The sequence below is a fragment of the Chinchilla lanigera genome, unplaced genomic scaffold (genome assembly GCF_000276665.1).
Source record: "Chinchilla lanigera isolate Chin_1 unplaced genomic scaffold, ChiLan1.0 scaffold00092, whole genome shotgun sequence".
In the NCBI taxonomy this organism is placed as follows: domain Eukaryota; kingdom Metazoa; phylum Chordata; class Mammalia; order Rodentia; family Chinchillidae; genus Chinchilla; species Chinchilla lanigera.
This window is the reverse complement of record NW_004955493.1, coordinates 5,834,642-5,858,377: the sequence shown is the minus strand read 5'-3', so window position 1 is coordinate 5,858,377 and position 23,736 is coordinate 5,834,642. Positions and strand designations below refer to the sequence as shown.

The 23,736-nt window shown below is 51.8% G+C and overlaps 1 protein-coding gene across 9 annotated transcripts in view; it reads right to left on the bottom strand.

The window, feature by feature from the left end:
* Positions 1 to 23,736, bottom strand: part of Kiaa0556 (KIAA0556 ortholog) — a 191,178-nt gene that overhangs the window by 57,350 nt on the left and 110,092 nt on the right. For all 9 annotated transcript variants that reach the window (XR_001231277.1, XM_013504821.1, XM_013504826.1 and 6 more), the window contains 6 exons: positions 23,220 to 23,351; positions 8,782 to 8,954; positions 7,588 to 7,653; positions 6,279 to 6,385; positions 4,583 to 4,685; positions 601 to 816 (listed from right to left, as the gene is read on the bottom strand). Coding sequence is in view for 8 of the 9 variants with exons in the window: in XM_013504821.1 (XP_013360275.1) it covers positions 601 to 816; positions 4,583 to 4,685; positions 6,279 to 6,385; positions 7,588 to 7,653; positions 8,782 to 8,954; positions 23,220 to 23,351 (797 nt within the window). In the remaining variant the exon portion in view is untranslated. The remainder of the gene's footprint in view (positions 1 to 600; positions 817 to 4,582; positions 4,686 to 6,278; positions 6,386 to 7,587; positions 7,654 to 8,781; positions 8,955 to 23,219; positions 23,352 to 23,736) is intronic.

Genomic DNA, 23,736 nt, shown 5'->3' with positions numbered 1-23,736 from the left:
AGCGTGGAGCGCACCTCGGTACACACACTGCTGCTGGCTATGGGCTCTCACAGTCTTTTGTGTCCAATTTGAAAGTGCCATGAAAGGAAAATACCAGTGCTTTTTTCCCTTTTTACACGCTATCAGGTATACAAAGGAAAAGAACGTTGAACATTTGCTGGATGTGCACCCCACGGCCCAGGGAAGCAGGCCCTGAGGAGGTGTGGGCCGGGCCCTGGGCCAGGCTGCAGGATGTGGACTTGGCCCACAACTTGTACTGCGGGACCTTGGCCACTCCAGGGCCTTCTCCCAGCCTCATCTGCAGAATGGGGGCACTGATCTTCGTGACCCCAGGGTCTTGTGTGTGCTGTAATAAGCTGCAAGGGGGACCCAAGGGGGTGAACTGGCTCCCCCAAGAAAAGCCCACAGAACAAGGACCAGGAAGAGTGCAGGAGAGACGCTCTGGAGGCCTGAGGCTCCTGCCTTCTGTGCCAGGTGAAGGACGGGTAGCTGACAGCATCTCCCCTCCCAGCGACCGTACCCTTAGCACAGACTGCCACGCAGCGACAGAGAAAAGCGCAAGTACGCAGTGAAGAGCCGGGCCGGGTGCCCTCTACTCACAGCTACGTTCCTGTTGACCAGGCAGCACAGCTCCCCGCGCGCGACGGTGTCCCGGACATCGACATCATGGGGTGACACATGGAGCTTCGCGTTGTTCAGGTCAAAGAACTCAACTTCCGTGAGACCCACCCGTGACGGGTTGCCCCAGTTGGACATGATTTCCATGGTCACGTACACGGCCTCTTCGGTCTCTCCTGCTCTCAGTCTCCACGGATCCTTCAAGGAGAGAAAAAGAACACTTAGGACGATGCTACCACAGGCTGCAGCTCAGCTCGCCCACTGCCGGTGGGCGTTCCGCGAGTTAATCAGCCTCCCAGGGCCACGGATCCTCCACCTGCACAGTGAGGCCGGGAAGAGACCTGATACCTACACCTGCTGTACAGATTATCCGAGATCCCACTTTAAAATACAGTAACTGGCCAGGCGCGGTGTTGCATGCCTGTGATTCCAGCACTCTGGGAGGCTGAGGCGGGAGGATTGAAAGCGTGAGGCCAGTCTGGGCAACTTAGTAGCGAGGCTCTGTTTCAAAATCAAAAATAAAAAAGGGCTGAGGCTGTAGCTCGGCGTGAAGGCCCTGGGTTGACCAGTACCACTAAATAGATACATAAGTATAGTGGCTGTGTACCCAGCGCATAGTATCGTGTTTGAGGGTTTTCAAATAAACAAAAACATTCAAATAGCATCAGCCTGCCTGGCCACGCCCTTTGCTCCCCCCAGGCAGGGCTCACTCCCCAGAATGTGCCATGCTGCCTGCTGAAGGGAGGGCTATGACGGCTGCATGGCGCCCCTCCCAAGTTCACCTGTTGAAGCTTTAGCCCCCTTTTTGCAGACTGTGACTGCATTTGAAGATGGAGCCTTGAAAGAGGTGGTCAAATGGAAACGAGGCTGTCAGGCATGGGCCAGCATCCAACCCGCCTGGCATCCTTAAGAGGAGGCAGAATCTGAACACAGAAGGATGCCAGGGACTGCTGCACGCAGGAGGACTGTGAGAGGACACAGTGGGCCGTGGCCGCCGACACGCTCAGGAGCGGAGCCTCAGAAACCGCCCTGCTCTTGGACTTGCGTTGCTGAAGCCCTCGGGCTGTGGTACTTTGTTAAGGCAGCCTGGGCTCAGATGAGCACCACTGCTTGGCAGCCGAGGCCCGGACCAGTCGCTTGGACTGCTCACTTGACACCCAGGCTGGCCAGGGGAGCTGAGATGCCACCATCTACGTGTCAATCCGGGCAGGACGGCTGAGCAAACGGACGAGGAGGAGGCGGAGCCCCTGTGGCACTGTGGGCCCTCTCCACGCGTCTGCTTCCTTCCGACTCTCCCCTTCACTGATTTTAATGCCTGCCTCCTTCCCAGGCAGGCTGTCTGGTCTGGGAGTGCGTGAGCGCCATCCGTAAACGGCCACCCTGCAGAATGGCTTCCTTGAGGCCCCTGGGGCCCGAATGCAGCCCTGGTCGCCATGGATCAGTCACTCATAAAACGGTGCTTTCCCCCAGCGCACATGCCCCCTGCTAATTAGCACTGTAATCGGCAATGCTTCTGTGAGCAGGGAGCCGAGCAAATGAACAGCAACTGTTCCCCACTTATTTTTTTAATTAATAGCCAGTGAGATGTGTGACTGCTCCCAGCGTGTGTTTGGATGAGCCCTGACTGCCACACGATGCGGATGGGATAGCGATGGGGTGGGGGCAGTCAGAGGCTGTTTTCATTAGCATGGCTGTCGGAACCCTCAGCTCCCTGCCTACGCTGCTTCAGCCCACACAGGGCCCTGGCCAGGCCCTCAGCTGCCCTGGGCTGAGTCCCAGCCTTGCAGGATGCTGATAAACCAAATGGGCCTGGCTGCCTTGCGGGATTGGCAGGTTCTCGAGCTCGTGTTTATGACAGTGTTCCAGGGCCAGGTGAGCGGTCTGGGAGGCAGGAAGAGCAGAGCTGCGTGCTTTGCTTGTTGGAGACAGGAAGAAGGGCCAGGTGGCAGGAGGGCCGGGGGTAGGAGGGCTCTCTTGCAGGGGCCCGCTGGATCTCCTGCCCAATGCCAATCTCCAATGTGCGGTTCCCAAGCTGAGTTTTTAAATGAAGAAGCTCTGGGGTCTTTTAACTGAGGAATGTAACCACGTGTCCCTGTTGGAGCTAGTGGGCTCCTGTGCCTTCTGTGTCGCCTGATTCTGGGATCTCGAAGTTCCTAATCCCTGGCACTTGCGGGCTCTCTCTCACTGAGGCCACTGGACTTTCCTTTGGGGAAGTCGCCCCCTCTCTTTCCTGAGCAATAAGGCACAGGGGGACTGACCCTTTCCCATTGGGCAAGTCTGAGCAATGTGTGTGTGTGTGTGTGTGTGTGTGTGTGCGTGCGCGCATGCGTGCACTTTCCCCCGGGCCACCAGGCAGGAGTGGCTCAGTGCTGGGTATGGCCCCAGCTTAGGATAATGTCAGCTTCATATGGGGGCATGTCCTTCCCCCTCCAGCACTTTAGGGACCCCAGGGAGAGAGCAGAGCCGGTCTGGCATTGCAGGGGACAGATCTCAGGCTGCAGCTGACACTGGAGGTCCAGTGAAGGACACAGTATCATGCTGCTCTATCTGTCCCGCCTGGCCTCACGCGGGACATTTGTAACGACAGAAATCTGCGCTTTTCTTTTCTTCGTTGTGTCAATCGGTTTGCTCTGGATTTTCTGTCTCATAACATAAAGAGACTTCATCAGTATGGGCTCTTTTAATGTGGCTGAGGTTACACCACACTCAGGAGCTTCGACGCTGAGAAAGCAACTCTTCTCTCTCAGGAGGAGAAAAGCTATGGCTCCTCTCCAAGGTTAACTCTCAACTGGCTCCTCCTTGCCACACGCCAGGCACCGGGCAGCAGGCCCTTCCTGCTTTGTGCTCGCTGGCCTGGCACGAGGATGCCCGACCATGTGTGGCAGTCACAGACTCGCAGGGCCAGAGCCTAAGAGGCTGGCAGGAGGCCACATGAACTCTCAGTGGCAGCACCAGACTCCGTGCAGGAACTCCAGGCCAGGCCAGCACAGACCCTTGCTCCTGTTACGTGAGTTTACGCACGGCTTTGAGAGTTCATATGAAGTCCTCACTGGCCAATAATAAAAATCCTCACAAGCACGCTTTCGATAAAGCTGGGGCACGAAGGGTGTGCTGGGACACACCCCTTTGGGCACAAAAGAAGGAGGACCCTAACAACGCTGCTGCCCTAAGGCAGGGCTGCCTGCTGTAGCCCACGGCCCCTGGCACCACGCGCTCCCACGGCTGGGGCTGTGGGTAGACACTGCCATCATATTGGACTCCATAAAGACTAACATCATCTCTACCGTTATCTCTATATAACTTCGCATTTTCTAATGCTCATAACGATGGTTTCTGTCCTTTACAGCTGATACATCATCACACATTTCTGATGAGCTCCACTGTGAGGAGGTGTTTACATTATTTCCATGGATTTCCCCTCGTGTTTCCTACTTCCAACCATTCCGCCACAAACGCCTTTGTGCCTCCAGCTTTCCGCTTCTGTGTCTTCCTCGGGATGGCCCGGTTCTGCTTCCGAGGCTCTTCCTGAGGCTGGCGGAGTCTAGCTATTCTTTTGTTTTGGAGGGTGTGTCATCTAGGGTACAGCTGCCACCAAGGCACAGTAACCCTGCCCACTGTAAGGGTCATTGTCGAAAATAACTGGTTAACACAGGCAGCAAACAGGATGTTAAGGCTGCTCTAATTTGCATTTCTTGATAGTGGCAATGCTGAATATTTTCCTGCTTGCTACTTCTGTTTCCTCTGGCTTGGACAGACTTCTTTCTTTCTCCGCTTCCCTTGCTCTAATGCCCATGTGCCTGTGTGCTGGGGAGGAGGGGAGATGGAGTCCTGGGCAGAAAGACACTAGGCTGACACTGTCGGAGCAACCCCACCCTTTGGACCCAACTGCTTTGAGGGCCCTCCCGCACCCCGTTCTTCGGGGGAAGGATGAACACATCTGGCGGTCTTCGGGTCTGGCTCTTACCTCTGTGTCCAGCACTCTCTCCTCGCTTGGGGCTGCAGCCTCTTTGGGGTGGGCAGAGTCCCCTTTAATGGCCTGAGGTGCTTCCAGAAACTTCTGCTGTTGTCTGAAATAGGATTTTACTTTAACAGGCAGCCAATGACACACAAAAGAGAACACGCCCCCAGTGAAGATACCACACTGGCTTTGTCCCTCAGGGAGGAGAAGCAGTTTGGGGAGCACGTCTGTACCCCACAGGCAGCAGGAAGGTGGCTTCTCCCCGGATCGTACAGTTAGTGGTGGAATCAGAGCCCACTGAAGCTGCGCGGCTGGGGGCCGGACAGCGAGCTGACCTCCCCGAGCTGATGGAGAACTCGGGAAGAGTCCAGGGCAGGGGCTGGCCAAACAGGCCTGGGGGTCAAATCCAGCCCATGGCCTTTTTGCACATGACCAGCTGTTATGTTAAAACTAACAGATAAACAGCGGGCAAGCCTACTGTTTGCCAGCCTGTCCAGCCTTTACAGAAACACTGCCGACACTGCTCCAGATACCGGCTCTGCTCTACTTGTTGCGGAGGACAGGCCCAGTAGGGGGCCCAGCTATGTTCCAGTATGCTGTGTAAGGAAGAGAGGGCCCACCACACACACACCTGGAAGCACAGAGGATCCCTGGAAGGAGGAAGGCAGTGCCTGCCGGGACAGTTCCAGATGCACACAGCCCCCCATGTCCAGGGGACCCCGGGGCCCTGATTTATGGCCACAGGGGTACAGAGCTACGGTTTTCATCAGGGTCTGCAGACACTTGGTGGGAGGGCTGGCTCTGCCTTGGACCTATCTGATTCTTAGACAGTTTATAAACAGGCACTTCCTCTGGGTAGAGGCGGTCCTGGAGGGCTTATGGCTTAGCAAACGAATTCCTCCTTCATGCAGAGAGAAAGCCTATTTTCTGGACTGACACAGTCTCAGGTCAGGGCTACTTTGTGACCAGCATGCAGACTGGATTTCAGACTTTGGCCAGGCACTTTGCACGGTCTACAACATGCACAACCCTACATGACAACCCTGGGAGTGTTCCTATGTGCCAGGACACCCAGCTGGTATCCTTCTGATGATCAATTTCTTTTTGACAATAAAGTCTTTATTTTGATAAAAATAAAAATACACACACAGGGCCGAGGATATAGTTCAGAGGCGTAAGTGCTTGCCTGGCAAGCCTGAGGTCACAAGTTCGATTTCTGGTACCAAAATAAATAAATAAATAAATAAATAAATAAATAAATAAATAAATAAATAAATAAATAAATAAAATAAAAATGAAAACACACACACAAAACTTGCCAATCCAGCCTCTGATGCTGCATGTTCATGGGCAAGAATGCTGCAGGGAACAAACTTTAAGATGAAAAGGAGTCTCCAAGGATGTGGCTTTGGGCTGCTCTTGTCCCCAGGTCATCTGAGGAGCAAGGTCATTGCCCCGAGCTGCGTGGGCTGCTCCAGAGGAGACCTGGAGGACGTTGTGACCTAACTCAACAAGCCAGGGGCCATTTCCCTGCGAGAACTCAAGGCGCTTTTGTGCTGTTGGGCTCGGGGGGAAGAGGGCAGGTGCATCTAAAGCTACAGGAACGCAGGAAAAGCGAGAAGTGACCGCAGTGAGGACGGTACTCGCGCCTGCACTGCTAGGGGCTTTCTGGCCTGGCCTTTGACTCCGCCGTGGTCAGTACCTGATTCCTGAGAGGCCAGTTCTGGTCATGGTGTGGTGGGTGGCTTGGTCGGCCCCTGCCGTCCCGGGCAGTCCTGCCACTGTGGTCACCATGCCTGCGGGAAGCAACTGAAGGTGGAAGAGCTGATCAGACAGAGGGGCATGGAGCCCTCCGGGCCCGAGACGCTGCACGGCCATGGCCAAAGGCACACCCTTGCCAGGCCACCAGTCTCGACCTGGGAGACAGGGACAGGGGTGCCGGGGAGACAGTGCTGGCCTGGGCTGACCAGGCCCAGAACCCCTCGCTGAGTCTGTTTCTTATGATCTTCAAGCTCCGGCGAAGCAATCTGTCTGGCATTCAAACATTTCACCATCTCAGAGGAACCCCCATTCTGCTCGCACCAAGTAACTGGACTCTGCAGAGAACTCCAGGCGCATCCCTGAGCCCTCGGCTTTTAGGCCCTCCAGCCCCTTTCTCTCATTGATCATGGAAACTGGGAGTGCGCCCCCTGCAGGTCAGGGACCTTGGAGGCGGCTGGGCTGGGTTGCAAGTCTGTCTGCCATGCCAGCGCATGATGGGGTAGGATGACTGGTATCTCACAGGACAGGTGAGAACAACACAGGAAGGAATCCACTCGGGTTTCTGGGGGGCTGCTCCGCCCACTTTCCACCCAATTTCAGCTCCCCCATCTCATTCCTACCTTGAAGCTTTTCTGTTCCTTCCATCTGGAATGCTGTTCCCTGTAGGTCCTTCCCACAGGCAGGACTCAGCTCAAATGGGATGTGCGTTCCAAGGGACGGCCAGAGCCAGCCCACAGCCCCGCACGCTCTTGCCCATGAGCAGATCTGGCTTTCTTTCTGCTTATTTCTATCTTTATTTGCTGCTGCCTATAAGCTCGCTGAGGCCAGGGTTCATCTGCCTCAGTCACTTTGTATTCTGAGCATACAGCATTTAACGAAGGTATTTCCTTGGTGCTTTAATAGTTGGTGCCCTTACTTGCCAGGGTCATCTTTGCTGATGCACCTGACTGACTTAGATGCAGATACCACTTATTTATTTCTGATCCTAAGACCCATTTCTTATGTATTGTCTCATCAGGAAACAGAAACAGAAGAAATCTGGACCAGCAGCTTCGGGGATTCTAGCTGTGACTTGTCAGCTTGGCCACGCCACTGCAGCCCCCAGTTTCCCCATCTGTGAAATGGGCACAAGGCCCTTGGTGTCAGGGTGCAGACGGGACCTGGTAGGAGCCTGGGAAGCAAAGTGTTCAGAGACCACCAGGGGCTATGTGCACACTGGGGGCTTTGGCTTGACCCAGCCTTCCACTCACCTCCGGGGCTTCCTCCTTGGCCTTCAGCAGACTGGTCCAGGGCTTGGCTGGTGGTCCCTCTGCCCCCTGGAAAGATGTCATCATGGGATGTGAGGTGGGAACAAAGCCATCCCTGGGTGCTCCGCACTCACACACAAGGGCGCAGAAGGAGCAGGAACCTTTTCCAAAACTCACAGACGTAAGCACTGGGGCAAAAGACAGAGCTCCAGGAAAAGCGACAACAGGTGCCCCAAAGGGCAGCCGGAGATTGAGTCTGGGGAGCCACTGGCAGTGTGGACAGATCCTGTGGCTGCAGCCGGCAGACCCTGGCCACTGTGAAGCAGCACCTGAGAAGGCCACCTTGCTCCTCTGGACGCCGGTGGCCACATCTCTGAAACAGAGTCCTGACACCAGCCCTGCCTATTTCAGAGTCCCTGTGAGCACTGAGCGGGCTAAAGGGAAGAGTTCTCAGCAGCTGAGTCAGAAACCAGGCTTCTTCTTCTTCTTTTCTTCTTTTGTGTGTCTTTTTTGAGACAGGGTCTCGCTATGCAGTTCAGGCTGGCCTTGAGCTCACTGGGTAGCACAGGCTGGTCTTGAACTCATAGCGATCCTCCTGCCTCAGCCTCCGAGCGCCAGATTACAGGCAGGCGCCACTACGCCCAGTAGAAACCAGGCTTCTGAGGGAAGCCATTACACACACTGGGAAGGTCCAAGGCCACTAGCTCCCTGCCGCCTCTGCCCCAGCCCATCATTGGTCTTCCTGTTACTCAAGGTCAAAGGCAGCAGGTAGGCTGCAGGCTCACAGTATCATGAACAAGTGAAGCGGGCCAAGGGTAGGAGAGCAGGGAGCCGGGAGGATATGGGGGCTGCAGGGCTCCTGCTCTGGGGACTGAGGTCCAGCAAAGCCGTGGTTTGCCATCCGCCCCACTCTTTCACTGACCCAGCTCTAAAGTACCCTAAAGTTTGCAGAGCAATCAGCCACCATGGGGTCACGCCAGCACCGGGCTGAGGCTTTCAGAAGTAAACAAAAACCAGACGAACAGGTGAGGGAAGTGGAACCTTGACAGGGCAATAACCGTCTCCAAACAGGGGAAATGCAGATGAGGCTTAGGGTCAGGATCCTTGTTTGCTCCTCCACCCCGACTGCTCAGTTCCTGCAGGGTCCTGGGAGGCCCCAGCTTCCTTCTTGGCCTAGCGCCCGGCCTGCGCACGCACCTGCAGCGGCCTGGCAGGTGGCTCGGCCTTCTTGGCGAGGATCGCCTTCTGCAGGGCAGCGTTCTCCACCTGGATGGCTCGGAGCACGGCCAAGGCTTCTTCCTCTCGGTCCTCAGCAGTGCACACGGGTTTGCGGGGAGCTGACAGGGGTCTTTCTCGGCGGCTGCAAGGTCCTGGAGAAGGAAAACAGGAGGTGCTCCTTGGGGGGGGCGCTCGAAATCCATTAGATCCAACTGAGGAGCGTTCTATAAAACAAGTAGCCAGAACACTCCAGAAATGTCAAGGTCACAAAAGAGAAAGCCTGGAGGGCAGCTACAGATTACGGCAGCCCAGGAGGGCCTGTCAAGCAGGTCCAGAGGTGGCCCTGGGACTGGGTGCGGGGAAATATGCTGTAAAGAACGTGACCGAGGCAAGAGATGTTGGAGTACAGCCTGCGTCTTAGAAAAGAGTATGGTAACGCTAAATATCCTGCATTGCCTAAGCAGACGATAGCGGTCATGGCCACTGAACGCTGACACATACCACAGTGTTTAGGGGGCAAAGGGCAAGGATGTCACAACTTACAAACAGTTAGCAATGCATGAATTTATAAGTAAAATAGGAAGTATGAATAACACACTGGAATCTGTGGATGTGAAGCCCTCTGCAGGAAGTGGTACCAGGTGGTCAGGTAACTTACAGACACCCTCCCACACACTTCAAGTCATCTCTAGACTGCTGTGACACCTCATACATGCAAACGCTATAGAAAGAGTTGTCTGGGCATCTGAGGGGAGGAGGGGTCCTGGGACCAGTGCTCCTGGATGCCAAAGGACAGCTACGTGTCTGTGGGCTGCTGCAAGGCTTGCTGGGAAGCTTTTCTGGCGTTAGCGCACCACTGGCCGTTGATGATTAAAGATTCTGGCTGCGGCACTTCACTCTCCGCTCTGCTCTTGTCAGAGCGCTTCGCTGGAATGAGAGTTCAAGTGGCAGCATCCACAATGGCATGGGATGCTCAGGGACTGGGAAAATCAATATTGCTAAAATGTCTGCACTACCCAAGCCATCTTCAGATTCAACAGAATTCCCAGCAAAATGCCAATGACATTCTTCACAAAAATGGGGGGAAAAAAGCACAAAGTTCATATGGAACCTCAAGAGACCCTACACAGCTGGAACAGTTCTGAGCCCAAGACAGAGCTGCAGGGAACACAACATCCGCCCTCAAACATCATACAAAGCTACAGTAACTAAAGCAGCACAGCACTGGTGTGAAAACCAACACAGAGCTCAATGGGACAAGATAGAAAAATCTAGAAATGAACACATGTATTTACAGCCTATTGTCTGACAAAGGTGCCAAGAACATACATGGAATAAAGGACAATTTCCTCAATAAATGGTGCTGGGGACACTGGATACACATATGCAAAGGATGTACCCACCTCTCCCCAGATACAAAAATCAACTCACAATGCACCAAGGACCTGAAACTATGAAACCACTGGGATAAAATACAGAGGAAACATTTCAAAACAGCGGTATAGGCAAGGATTTGTGGATAAGACCTTCAAGCACAGGCAACAAAAGCAAACCTAAAGCAGTAGGGTTATACTACACTAAGAAGTGTCAGTACCGAAAAGGAAATAATTATCAGTAGAGAGATAACCCATAGAATGGAAGAGCATGGTTTTCACACTAGCCATCTGAGAATAGGTTAATATCTAGAACATATAAGGAATTCAAACACAATAAGAAAAAATCTGCTTAAAATGAGTAAAAGACCTGAAAAGACATTTCTCAAAAGATGTACAAATAGCTAACAAGTGTGAGAAAAAATGTTCACAGCACGGATCGCTGAGAACGCAAAGAGAAAACACAATGAGATATCATCTCACCCCAGTCAGAATGGCTCCTGGCAAAAAGACAGCACATTAGCAAATGCTGGCATGCAGCTGGAGACAGGGGAACTCCTACACAAACTGGTGGGGCTATACATCAGCACAGCCATTATGGAAAATGGTGTGAAAGTTCCCCAGGACAGTGAAAATACAGCTACGTACCACATGATCCAGCAACACGACCAGAGGGCATACAGCCAAAGGAAATGGAATCAGTTTGTCAAAGAGACACCTATATGCCCTTGTTTACTGCAGCACTCCTCACTGGAGCCAAGGTGTGGAATCAACTTAGGTGTCTGCTGACACATGAATGCATAAAAACATGTGATCTATATACACAATGGAATATTACTCAGCAATAAACAAGATGAGAGGCTGGCATTTGCAAAACAAGGATGGGACTAGAGGACATTATGATAAGTGAGATAAACCAGGTGTAAAAATACTACATGTCCTCATTCATTTGTGGAACTAAAAAAGAGTTGATCCCACAGGAGCAGAGAGTAGAACAGCGGTCCCTAGGGACTGGGAAAGCAACGAGGAAGGGGAAACAGAAATCGGTAATAATTAATAAATACAGTTAGATGGGAGATTTTAATGTTGTGTAGCACGGTAACTAAAGCTACAATTTTTTATACATTTCAATGTAACTAAAGAGAGACATAAAGAGAGACATTGAAAGTTCCCCACATATAGAAATGGTCATATTTGAGAAAACGGAAATGCTCTCATCACCCCGATTTGATGGTTGTGCATTATATGCGCTGCTGAGCTGTCATAGTGCAATGCATAAGTAATACACATATTATATGTCAATTACCTAAACCCAAAAGCCATCGGCAATGGCAATGGCAGCTTCTGTGTGTTTCTGTATGTTTCCAGGGCAGGAAATACACTGAAGCTCTCCTGAGTTGACTTCCAGAACAGGCAGGACTGTATTATTTTGCAGTCCTGGGGATGGAACCCAGGGTCTTCACACTAAGGAGCAACCCTGGCTTTTTTACTTTTTATTTTGAAACAGGGTTTTGCTAATTGTTAAGTTGCTCACCGAATTTGTGATCCTCCTGCCTCAGCCTCCTGGAATGCTGGGACTACACATGTGTGCCACTATACGTGACAGCAGGCACTGTCTTGATGGGGGCTCCGGATTCTTCTGGAGGGCTAAGCTCATGGGAGAGGATGCCCATTTCTGCCAGGCAGGCGGGAGGCGGGTGCAAACACAAACGCCCCAGGACTGCGCAGGGGCCGAGATGAGACTGAATGCCAGGGCTGCATGGCTTGGGACAAGGCGCCAGGCCCCGCCCTCCCCACTCGCCGTCCAGGCTCGTGCTCCTCGCGGTACCAAGCGCCTTTCCTTTTTTCCTTTGGAGAGCCTGGTACCTATGTGGAATCTCACGGTCAGAGGGCGGTGAGGACCACACTGGGGTCTTCCTCGTCCGTGTGAAAGGACCAGGTCCCTGCATCAGCTGGGGGACAGCGACAGCAGGGAAGGAAAGTGCGGCTGTCGTCTTAAGCTTCACCGGGGCTGGAGCTGGAAACCCCCGAAGTACAAACACCTCCGAGCAGCTGAGGTAGAAATGGGTAGTGGGCAAGGCAAGGCGGGCTTGCCTCTCAACCAGCGCCACACTGTGCTGCTCTGGCACAAGGGTACAGGAGTGGGCAGGACGGGCGCACCCATGCTCTCCCTGCCCTCAGGGGTGCCTGGCATGTGCTCAGGGCAAAGGGCTGGAGATGGGGGGCACGTGGGCAGGGAAGAGGACCCGGAGCAGTGAGTCCTTTGACACCCACAGCGGAGGCTGTTCTAGGCCGGGGCATACCAGGTGCCCAGGCCCGGAGGCAGGCAGGTTTAGCATGCTGAGGAATGGCCAGGGACAGGAATGGGGAAGCAAGGGTGAGAAGGGTCAGTGCCCGGGCGGACAGCTTGCAGGCTGGGTTTTAATGGGGTTTACAGGCCTCAGCTACTGTGTGAGGTCACCTTCTCCCTGGCACCCAGCATTTTTGTCAAATCAGTGGACGGGAAGCATCTTCAGTCTCAAACCTTGTAAATCTCGGTATTTGTGAGTATCGCTACACCACTGCAGTGGATTGATAACTGGTCAACTTATAACCCCCAGCTGGACTGAGTCAGCGCGGTGCTGGGTGTGGGAGGCCCACCTGGGGACTGTTGCCAGCAGCATAAGAGGCAGAACTGGAGAAGGAGTTGGGCTGTTGGGAGCTGAGAGAAACTGTTGGAGCTGGTGGAAGCTGTGAGGAGCTGTTGGTTGTTTTAGAGGAGCTCGTCACACTAGCTTTCCTAATGAACTCGGCTGTTTTCATCCTCCGAGGAGCTCAGGACCTTGTTGGCACTGAGAATGGCTTCGGTTCACTTTGGGGGAGCTCTGATCCTCACTCTGAGCATCGCTTTCTGGCTCTGGAGGGGAAGAAGGTGCACTGCCTGTCAATCTCCAGGAGAAGTTTGCTGTGTTGGCTTCCCTGATGGGAACTCGGCCATCTTGATCATCAGAGGAGCTCGGGACCTCACTGTTGCTGAGGATGGCTGTGGGACCTTTTGGGGCAGCTCTGGTTCTTCTGAGCATCACTTCCTGGCTCCAGTGCAGACCCCTCAGCCTGCTAGCACAGGTCCTTCATCCTGCTGGCACAGACTTCCTAGATTCCACCACTGACCTTTGGGCCTTCCCAGCGCAGACCCCTGAAACAGGCCTGCATGAGATATTGTTAAGGGCTCTGGGCCTCCAGTTGGATTCATGGGAGGCACTGTTGTGAGCTCTGGGCCTTCAGCTGGACTCATGCAGGACACTTCTGTGGGATTCAGGCCCTCAGCTGGATTCCTTGGTCTCAGTGTGTGGACAGATTTCCTGCACTCTCTTATATATCATTGTTTGGGTGACTGTTATAATCATATGAAATATGTGTCCTGTATATTATATTGTGTTCCCCTTGCAGAAATGTCCCCAAACCAGAGCAAGCACACAGTGCTTGAAGCTGTAATAAAGCACAGCTACAAACCCAGGTCCCCTTCAGACATCTGCATACGTAGAGATTAAGATCATGGACAAAGCCAAACAAACATGCCAGTCAGACATGCCAGTCAGCACCCAGACGTTCGGCCAAACCCCAGGGCTGGTGGGTGGTCAGCTGGTGCCAGGACAGCAGACTCGGGGACTCAGGAGCACCCTCTTTGTTCTTCCCACAGAATGCTGACAAAATCAGCCCTAAAAGAGCTGTGTGGTGACCGTTCACTTTTCACTGCCAGTCCACAAACAAGACTCTTCCTCCAGTGCTCCGTGGGTTGTGCTGGGCTGGAACAGTTGCTACCCAGGCACCTAGAAGCCCACGGCCTGGCTTCCAGCAGGGGAGGCACTGCCTTTGCCCAGCCAGCCCTGCGCTCACCTCTTCTCGGAAAATGATCCCCAGGAAGGCTTTTACTCCCATCAAGGACCAGTTTCATTTGCATGGACCCTTTTGCCCCTGCACATCATTCACGTAGGTGAGAAAGCGCCTCTGCAACGCGACCCTCAGGAGCTGCCTGTGCCCTTTGAGGCATATTATGCTAAGAAGACGCGTTTAAAAACTAAATCACCCTTTGTCCAAGTGAAGGTCAACTCCGCAGCACCAGTCCCAGCTTCCCCTACTCCGGGCTTCCCAGAAATGCCTGCACATTCCCGCCGCCTGGCTCGCCTTTCTTGCTCCATCCGGTGGCTGCACGCAGTAACCACCTTCTAACTCTCTTTGACGTCCTCATCACTCAAGTGGGCGAACACTGGACCGGACGCCGCAGGACGGTGGATTTATTCTCATCACAGAGCCAGAGAATGGTGAATTTATTCACTCAGTAAATCCGTACCACCAGCAAAAGCCAAATTGCACATTTTAATTTATCCCAAACTGCTCTTTTCTGGTTGAGAACCATCCCTCTTCCTATAACCCTACTTTCTCTTTGCTTCCCTGGTGCTTGGCTTTCTTCTCTCTTACAGACAAACAAAAGGCGCATCAATTTGGGGGAATGACCGTGAATGCACCACATGTCACCGGATGCTAGGCCACAAAGCTGTCAGGTGGCTCGCTGGCCAGGTGACCTGCTCCCCCTCACCAGCTGTGACTCAAAAGCTCCAGTTCAGAGTCTGCAAAATTACTGCTTCCTACAAGCAAGAGGCCTGGAAGGAGTTCCCCTGGGCAACCGTGGTCATGGACAGTACTAAAGCTGAGACCAAGGGGCTACTGTATTGACCATTAGCCAGCAGGCCACTGGCAGAAATCTACCTTTGGGGGCTGGGGATATAGCTCAGAGGCATAAGTGCCTGCCTGGCAAGTGCAAGGTCATGAGTTCGATCCCCAGTACTGCAAAAATAAATAAATAAATAAATAAAAATTAAAAACCTGCCTTTGGGTACGTACTGTGCAACTTTTATATTTTTTTAAAAAATCAGAAATAGATGCCAAGCCTTTGGGCAGGGGAGTAGTGGGGACTGAACCCATGGCCTTCCCACCAAGCCACACACGCTCCCTTTTAAATGTTGAGCATCTCCCTAACTTGCTAAGTTGCCCAACCTGGGCTCAAACTTGTGATCCTCCTGCCTCAGCCTCCACCAAGCTTTTGAAAAAGGAGGATATCCATTGAAAACGGAGACTCCTGGCCTCTCTTAAAAAGCCATATGGCAGCCAGGGATATAGCTCAGCGGCACAGCGCCTGCCTGGCAGGCTTGAGGTTATGAGTTTGATTCCCAGTACCAAAAAAAAAAAAAAAAGAAAAGCCATATGGCCTGGCTAGTCTGGGCTGGCATCATGATGTGACAACCCTCGTCTCTTTCTCTTCACAGGCCACATGGCAGTGCGACTGTCCGGCATTTCTCACCATGAAGTGGAATCTATCACTCTAGCCTGACTTGCTCTGGTGACCTTTCTGCCCAGCAGGACACTGGCCATCGTGATCAAGCACTCCCACAGTGGCTTGTCCTCCCTGGCGGCCCTGACGGCCTATGCTGGGTAATAAGACACACAGAGCAGAGATGAGCCATCCAGCCTCACCTCTGCAGGCTCCCTCCGGAACTGCCCCCTGTGGGCGCATGTGCAGTAAGCAGAGGGCCTCAGTCTGCGGCGTTTGTTGTGGGCGGGCCGTGAGGTGGTAGCAGTTAGCTGACAGGCCTGGCTCGGCAAGGCTGCGCTCCTGTCAGCCCTAAGGCTTGGCGGGTGTCTAGCTGTGGCAGGTGTTTTCTGTAGCCCTAACACTCATCCTCCAGCTGCTGTCTCTTGAGCCTAGGAACACACCTGATCCTCAAGGAAGGCAACCAAAGCCTCCAGGCTAGAGGATGTGTCCCTCCTGCCGGATGGAACCGCCCTTTACTCCACACCTGCCTCGAGAGCAAGGACCCCGCCACCTGGAACAGCACCTTTAACAGCACCTTTAACAGCACTGACGGGACAATCTGCTTTCAGAAGCAAACACCAGGGACAGCTGGTAATCTGATTACCATTTTCGTATGTAAAGTACGAATACGATACGCACTTTCGTACTAAGTGCAGGCTTCTTTGCCACGGAGGCCAGAAAGCTCATGATCACCACCGTGACGACCTTAGGGAAATGACCTTGTGGCTGATGCTGACACAGAAGGAACAGCAGTGGCTTTTGTCCTCCTGGCACAGTGACTTTCACAGCACCGTGACCTTCACGGCATCCACACTTTCCCAAGGTCCCCTCGACCACAGAGGCTGGAGACTGGCTCAGGGGACGCTGGTTCCTGGACTCACATTAGGGAAGGAATGGTCTCTTTTCCCTTGGCTGGTAAAGCACGTAAGGGGGCATCTGGAGCCTCTGAGGCCATCTTTGGGACCCAAGAGAAATGTCTGCTTGCCTGTGACCAGTAATATGGTCCCCAAAGTATGTTTCCTGGGCCAACAGTGTCAGGCTCACCTGAGAATTTGTCAGAAATTAAAACGCCTAGCCAGTGATGGCGAACCTTTTAGAGCATTCAACGATAACAAATAGCTGGCTACGGCACACGTGCCACAAGTCTGCCACCACTGATCTAGGCTGTACCCCAGCCCCACTGAATCAGAAGGTTCTAGGGTCCAGCTATCTGCTTGAGAATCACTGGAGTAGAGAAAAACAGACAAATGATAAAGAAACAGCTTCCCAGTGGTACTGTCTGAACACCTGGATCCCACCACGCCTGAGGCCATATTTATAGTCTTGGACATTTTAGGTCTGTGAGCAATACATTTTCCTTTCTGACTTAAGCCAGTTTGAACTTCTGTCACTGGCTATTAATGAACAAGCATTAGAGACTCCGGACTTCGACATAATGGTCTTTCTGCTGTAGGATTTCCAACAGAAACGCTAACTACGGGGCTGTCAGTACCCTCTAATTCACTCACAGTGAGGGTGTTACTTTATTTCTATGGTTGGCAGCTTGTTTGGGAAAAGTGGTTCAGATATATCACTCCCCAGAGCACTCTGACAACTCGGACAGTAAACTTACTGCATTAAAAGATGAATGATCTTTCGTCCTCAAGAAGACAACAGGTCTCTGAAAGGAGGCTATGCCAGTGTCTTGGAAACCTTATAAGCAGAGACGGGAGCAACACGGGACATAAGTTCCATCAGAATTAGGGACAATTACAATGAGGGAGAGGAATGAAGATATCACAGAGTTGCATCATTTGCATACTTAGTGGATGCAAATTCAATTGTGCTGGTCCAAGAAAAAGGAACAAGGGGAAAATAAATCTTTAAAGAGAGCAGGCGATGGGTTATGTCCCGGCATGGCAGACTAGCTAATCCCGATCATCCTTTCTCTGGAACATGACTAGGAAACCCGGAGCAAGTATTACAGAAGTCTGTAAGAAAAAAGCAATCTGTCTGAAGGCAAGGGGAGTGAACAGGGTGGAGAGCAGGCAGGAGGAAGAAACCCAGAGAGGGCAACCTCAACCCCTGGGAGGCCCTACCCTCACGGAGAGGGGGGTTCTGCAAGAGCTGCCGTGAACCTGGGGTGCCAAGCGGAGTGTGCACCTGACTCAGGGGCTGCAGTCTGAGGGTGAGAGTGAGGGTGACTGGAAATCACCAGGAGTGAAGGGCAAACTGACTGTACAAATAACAACAACAACAACATAGTAATGTTTAGTGAGGTTCAAAGCCCAGAGGGAATGGAAATGCATGGTAATAACATTTAAATCAGGAGGGGAGCAAAGGGAGTTACAGCGTTGTAAGGTCCCGCTGCAGAATGGGAAGTGGTAAATTTGCTAATTTAAAGTAGACTCTAATAAGTCAAGAATGCATGTTGTAATTGCTGGTAATGACTAAAGGAATAATAAAAGCATATAACTAACAAGCTAATAGAGAGGAGGAAAAAGGAATAATACAATGCAATTAGTTGAAAAGAAGGCAAGGAAGGAGAGAAAGAAGAACATCAAACAGGCGGAACAAATAAAAAACAAACAATAAGATAGTAGATTTAAACCCAAACATATCAGCAATTACATTAAACATAAATGGACTAAATGCTCCCATTAAAATACACAGATTGTTAGAGATAAAAATAAAAACCAATTACACGCTGCTTACAAGAGACAAACCTTAATATAAAGATGCAAAAGTCTGAAAGTAAAAGGATGGAAAAAAGATACCCCCATAAACACTAACCAGAAGAAAGCTGGCGTAGCTCTAACTCTGACACAGAGGACTTTAAGTCAAAAAGAATTTACAAGCACTCATTTGTCTCCCCCGGATTCATCTTACTTCTCCACACTTGTCTGTCCCTTTGCCTTCATTTCCTCACATGTTTTGAAGACAGACCTACCTAATGATAAAAGTTTCAATGCACTAAGAAGATATAAAAAGCCTAATTTTGTATGTACGCACCAAAATACAGACCCCAGCCCAAGTAGAATAAAGCATGCTGGCAGCCCCTTCTCAATTCTCCCCAGAGCAAGGTGAGCTGGTTTGGGGTCCCGCTGTCCCCCCAGGGTGCCCCTGGTCTTAGTGCCTCCAGAGGTGTGAACATCCGGCCCCCACGCATGATGCCTGTGTGTAATAACACACTTTCCCTACAACCCAGACCCTAACCAAGTCTCACCTGGGACTCAGCTAGAAGCCGTGATTTCCCACAGTGCAGGAGGGACAGGCTTCCCCGGCTTACAAGATGACACACTTGTATGACGTTGCTGTGCCAAGCCATCTAGGCTGCACTTAACTGTCAGATTGAGGGACCTAGGCGTAGCTTGGCCCCTGCACTTTCTGTTGCCTCTGGAGACTAATATCTGGGTGACACCTGGCTTCCCTGTACCACATCTCAATGTGAGGGCAGTGACAGTGGCAGAGCTTGCAACTTTCCTCCTGGTCAAGTATATTTATAGAGGAAGGCAAGTTCTAAATCTGTTCAAAACGAGGATTCTACTACCTTGAACTGCATCCCCTTTAAACGTCCTAATTGGGACAAATTATTCTAAGACCCAATACCCGGAAGAGCTGGAAATCTGACTTTCATTGGTGGGCCAGGGATGTACATTTTCTTATATATGCAGAAGTTTACAGTCACAACTGTGAGTACTTTAGACATTTTGTTGTTTGTTTGTTTGTTTTTGCCATACTGGGGATGAATCCAGGGCCTCTGTAGTGACCTACATCCCTAGCGTGTCCCCCTTTCTCCGTAAAACAGGAGTCTTGCTAAATTGCCTGGGCTGGGCTCAAGTTCAAACTTGGGCTCCTCCTGCATCAGCCTCCCAGAATGCTAGGATTAGAGGCATGGAGCCACCATGCACATGTTTTTAAATCCGGCACTATATGCTATCTACAATCTGTTAGAGTATGTCAGAACTTTATAGAGGAAATAAATTATAAATAAATTAATCTCTATTTCTCAAAATCCTGTACATGAAGCTGTATGTTTTGGGTTAAGTCTGTTTCCTAAAAGGAAATCTTAGTCCCTGGTGCCTGTGCCTGTGACTGCTTTGGAAATGGGGTCTGTGCAGACAATCATGTTCAGAATAGGTCATGAAGGTGGCTCTTAACACAGGCCGACCCATGTCTTTATAAAACTGGTGCTGTGAGCCGCGTGTGGTGGTGCACACCTGTAATCCTAGCACTTGGGAGGCTGAGGCAGGAGGATCATTGCGAGTTCGAGACCAGCCTGGGCTACAAAGTGAGCTTAAGGCCAGCCTGAACTGCATAGCGAGACCCTGTCTCAAAAAGACCAAAAAAAAAAACCCCAAAAGAACCAAAACTGGTGCTGTGGACACAGAGACACACATGCACGGAGAGTGCCGTATGAAGACTGGTGTTGCCACAGACAAGAGCTGCTTCCGGGACAGAGCCTCCCTCCGACCTTCAGAGCATGGCCAGCCAAGACTGTGGTCTTGAACGTCGAGCCTCAAGAACTGTGAGAACAGTAAGTCTGTGGGATAATTAGCCACTTGGATTGTGGTACTTTACTCTCACAGCCCTGGAAATGAATCTAGCATGCAAGATGATTCTAGTTGATGTACGGTTTATCTTTCAAAAATACTAGTAGTGATACATTTGTATTACTAAAACTAGACAAATATAACAAGTGATTGAAAGCTGGATTTTAGGCATGTGACTGCCCGGGTTAGGCTGATATGGGTCTAAAGTGTGCAAAAAATAGTTACATCAGTATATGCGGGGCCGTAAAGGGGCGTAGTTGAGAGCAGAGATTTCGCAGCCCAGGTTCTCCAACACCAGCCTCACCACTCACTAGCTGGGCGGCCTTGGGCGGATTCCTTAACCCTTCTGTACACAGCGCTGATAACTGCAGGTCTCACTGCGCAGGCTGGTGGATGATCAAGTATAAGGTTGCATCTACAGGGCCGAATGCAGCCTGGCAGCCAGCTCAGTGCTTTTCCTGGACTGTTCTTAATCAGCGACTCAGATATGGAAGAACCATGATGGTGGAATGTGCCGGAAGGAGGGAGTCCCGGCCAGCTGACAGCCACCATCGTGAGGCCCTGCCCTGGGCTGTCTCCAGTATGGTGGCCCACTGCCCTGGGGCTCATTTTCCTAATGACTGGTTTTGCGGAACTTCTTAGATGCCCTTTGACATTTCTCATGCAGAGGGAAGACAGCAGCAGCAGGGCAAACTGGAGTTGGAGGCCTGAGCAGCAACCAGTGGGGCCCATCCTGGAGGCCATACAGGTTTCCCCCATGATCCCCAACCGCATTAGAGTGCCCAGAGCTGACAGGCCCGTCACCTTGTCCCACCTCTTCTCTCTTCCCCAGCTCCTGACCAAGTTGACGGGGCCAGAGCTCACCGGATCCTTCTGCCGCCTCACTGCTCCATCTCGTTCCCAATCCCTGTAGATCACTTTGCTACCATCTACCTAATGATGTGACACCTCCGTGACCTCGTCCACTTCAGGGACACAGTGGTTACCCCCCACCTCAGTCTTCATCAAGCTCCAGTCAACCCTCTTTCCAGGCTTGGTTTTGCCAAGAAACCCCCAGGAACCAGTCCGGGGCTATATAGTGTGATCAAAAAACATGGAGAATATCTAAATATTTTAAAAATGTATTACAGTAAAAGACTCGCTGCCATTAATCTGCCTCAAAATACTCCCCCTGGCTTTGAACACACTCATCCCAGCATTCTTGTCACTTTCTAAGGCACTTCCGGAAGTCCTCTGTTAGAGACCGGCAGTACAGGGTTAAGTTGCTGAACACAGCCACCTCTGGCTGTGTCGGAAAAGCGCTCTGAAGTCAAGATGACACCACCGCTGAGGCAGCCAAGGACACAGGACACAGGCTGCGGACTCCCGCTATTCCAGAGCAACAAAGCTGCCAACCTTAGAGATCACACAGTTCTCTTAATTGGCAAAATTTACAGCCTTTGTCCCAACTTCACAGACTTTGGGCTTTTGTACCCTCCTCTTCCTGCACCCCAAATCTGTGGAATAAGCACAGGCTCCTGAGAGAGTTCTGGCCTTTCCGGAGCCCCCCAAATCATACTACTGTCTCTTTTATGTATGCTGTTTGCCATCTGCTCATTTAGGAGACTGGGGCTAAGCCAAGACCCCAATAGCCCTCTTTCCTGAGTGTCTTTCATTGCACTGCCATGAATCCATTCAAAATGTTTACTTTTCATGGTCATTTTGACTTTGGGGAAGAGCCAGAGGTTGTGTGGTGCCAGATCTGGTGAGTGAGGTGGATGAGGCCACACTGCGATGCTTTCACAAGCCTGCCTCTCCACCGGACACTATGTGCCAGCAGCGTGCACTGCATTTTTGATCACACCTTGTAAAGACACCCAGGAAGAGGACTTCAGCTTCAGAGTGGCGAGAATGAGGGGGTAAGTGTGCTCAAAGACAAGGGGAATGTGTGGAGGGGAACTGACGGTAATGTATCTTTTACTGCAACACGTTTTTAAAAATTTAAACGTTCTCATGCATCACCCCTTGTAAATGCCCCGCTGGGCTCTGGGTCCACACGGCAGAAGGTTTGATCTGCGTAGTCACCACTCCCAGGCCACTCCCAGCTGCAAGAGGATGCAGTCAGAAGCCCCAGCTTCCCCACAGGGCGTAGGATCTCGGTGCCTTGTCCACGCCTGGATCCCAGCAGTGAGGACGTGAGCCACCTGCCTTCCCTTCGTCACAGTGCAGACCCAGAACCTGCCCGTTCAATAACAAGTCAGGGCTGCGCACGGCTGCTGAGACGAAGCTCTCCTGTGCTATCCCTGCAGCTCACCGTTCTTCTTTGGGGGCCTTCACTCTCAGAGGTGCTTAGTGCTTAGTGGGGAGCGAGGCAAATTGCTGATATATATATACATATATATTTGTTTGGTTTTTTGTTTTGTTTTGTTTTGTTTTTTTCTGGTACCGGGAATTGAACTCACGACCTTGCGCTTGCCAGGCAGGCGCTGTGCCGCTGAGCTAAATCCCCAGCCACTGCTGATATATTTTTAACTGTCTGGATTCAGCTGTGCCTGCAGGTCACACGACCTTTGGACTTCTCAGCTACACAGGATGACATACTTTTTCACTTAAAGCTGCTTTTTTGTTTGAGACAGTCTCACTACGTCTTGCCCAGGCTTGCCTCAAATACTTGATTCTCCTGTCTTAGCCTACTGAGTAGCTAGCATTACAGACACACGCTACCATGCCTGGCTCTAAAGCCATTCTCTCTCTTTTTTTTTTTTCCCCCCGGTACTGGGAATCGAACTCACGACCTTGTGCTTGCCAGGCAGGCGCTGTGCCGCTGAGCTAAATCCCCAGCCCTAAAGCCATTCTCTTTATGCTGTTCTCTAACATGCTTTGTCTTGTGTGGGTCCAATCTTTCCAAGGGCAGGTTTTGGTAGAGGTTCACCCTGCCCCTCAGCCAGACTTCCTTCAGTCTCCCGCTTGCTGACCCAGCGTGCAGACTGACTCCCAGCCTTCACATAATCTCCTTATATATAGACACAGCCTTCTTGGTTTTGTTTCTTTGGAGAATCCCGAATATTACATTGGCTAAAGGTCAGCTCAGCCCTAGCAAAGAGGGCGAGAAAAGGAGGCCTGCTGTCGTGGCGCCCCATGCACTGCGAGCCCTCTGCTCCCGCCAGGGGCCCCGACGCTTACTGGAGCACACCCTCTCCTGGTCTGGGAACGTGGCGGGTGGCTGGGAACTCAGGTTGGGCTCAGGTTTGCTGGGAATGAAGACCTCAGTGGTGTCCTTCCGCTTGGCAGGCAAACTCCTCTCCATCTTATGACCTGTGGAAAGTGATCGCTTACATCAGATGCGGAGCACAGGCTTGGGCATTTGTTTACTGTTCATTCACTTATTCATTCATCAAATGTTTACTGAACTATCCTGCGCCAGGTAGCTTGGTAGCCGGGGCTTACGAAAACAACACAGACAAGACAAGCTTGCCGAGAGGCACGGCGCACCCTGCATGCAACGGCCTGGAGCACACACCAGCTTTCAAATCTTACCATTTGTGAATAGAGAAAAGTCTCACAATGAGTTGTGGGGGGGCAGGCACCAAAGTGGGAGCATCTCAGACCTGGGAAGAGCATGTGCCAGTGGTGGTGAAGCTGACAGCTGGGCAGTGTGGAGGGGGTGGGTGGGGGCGGTCCCTGCCATAGGGGCTGCCTT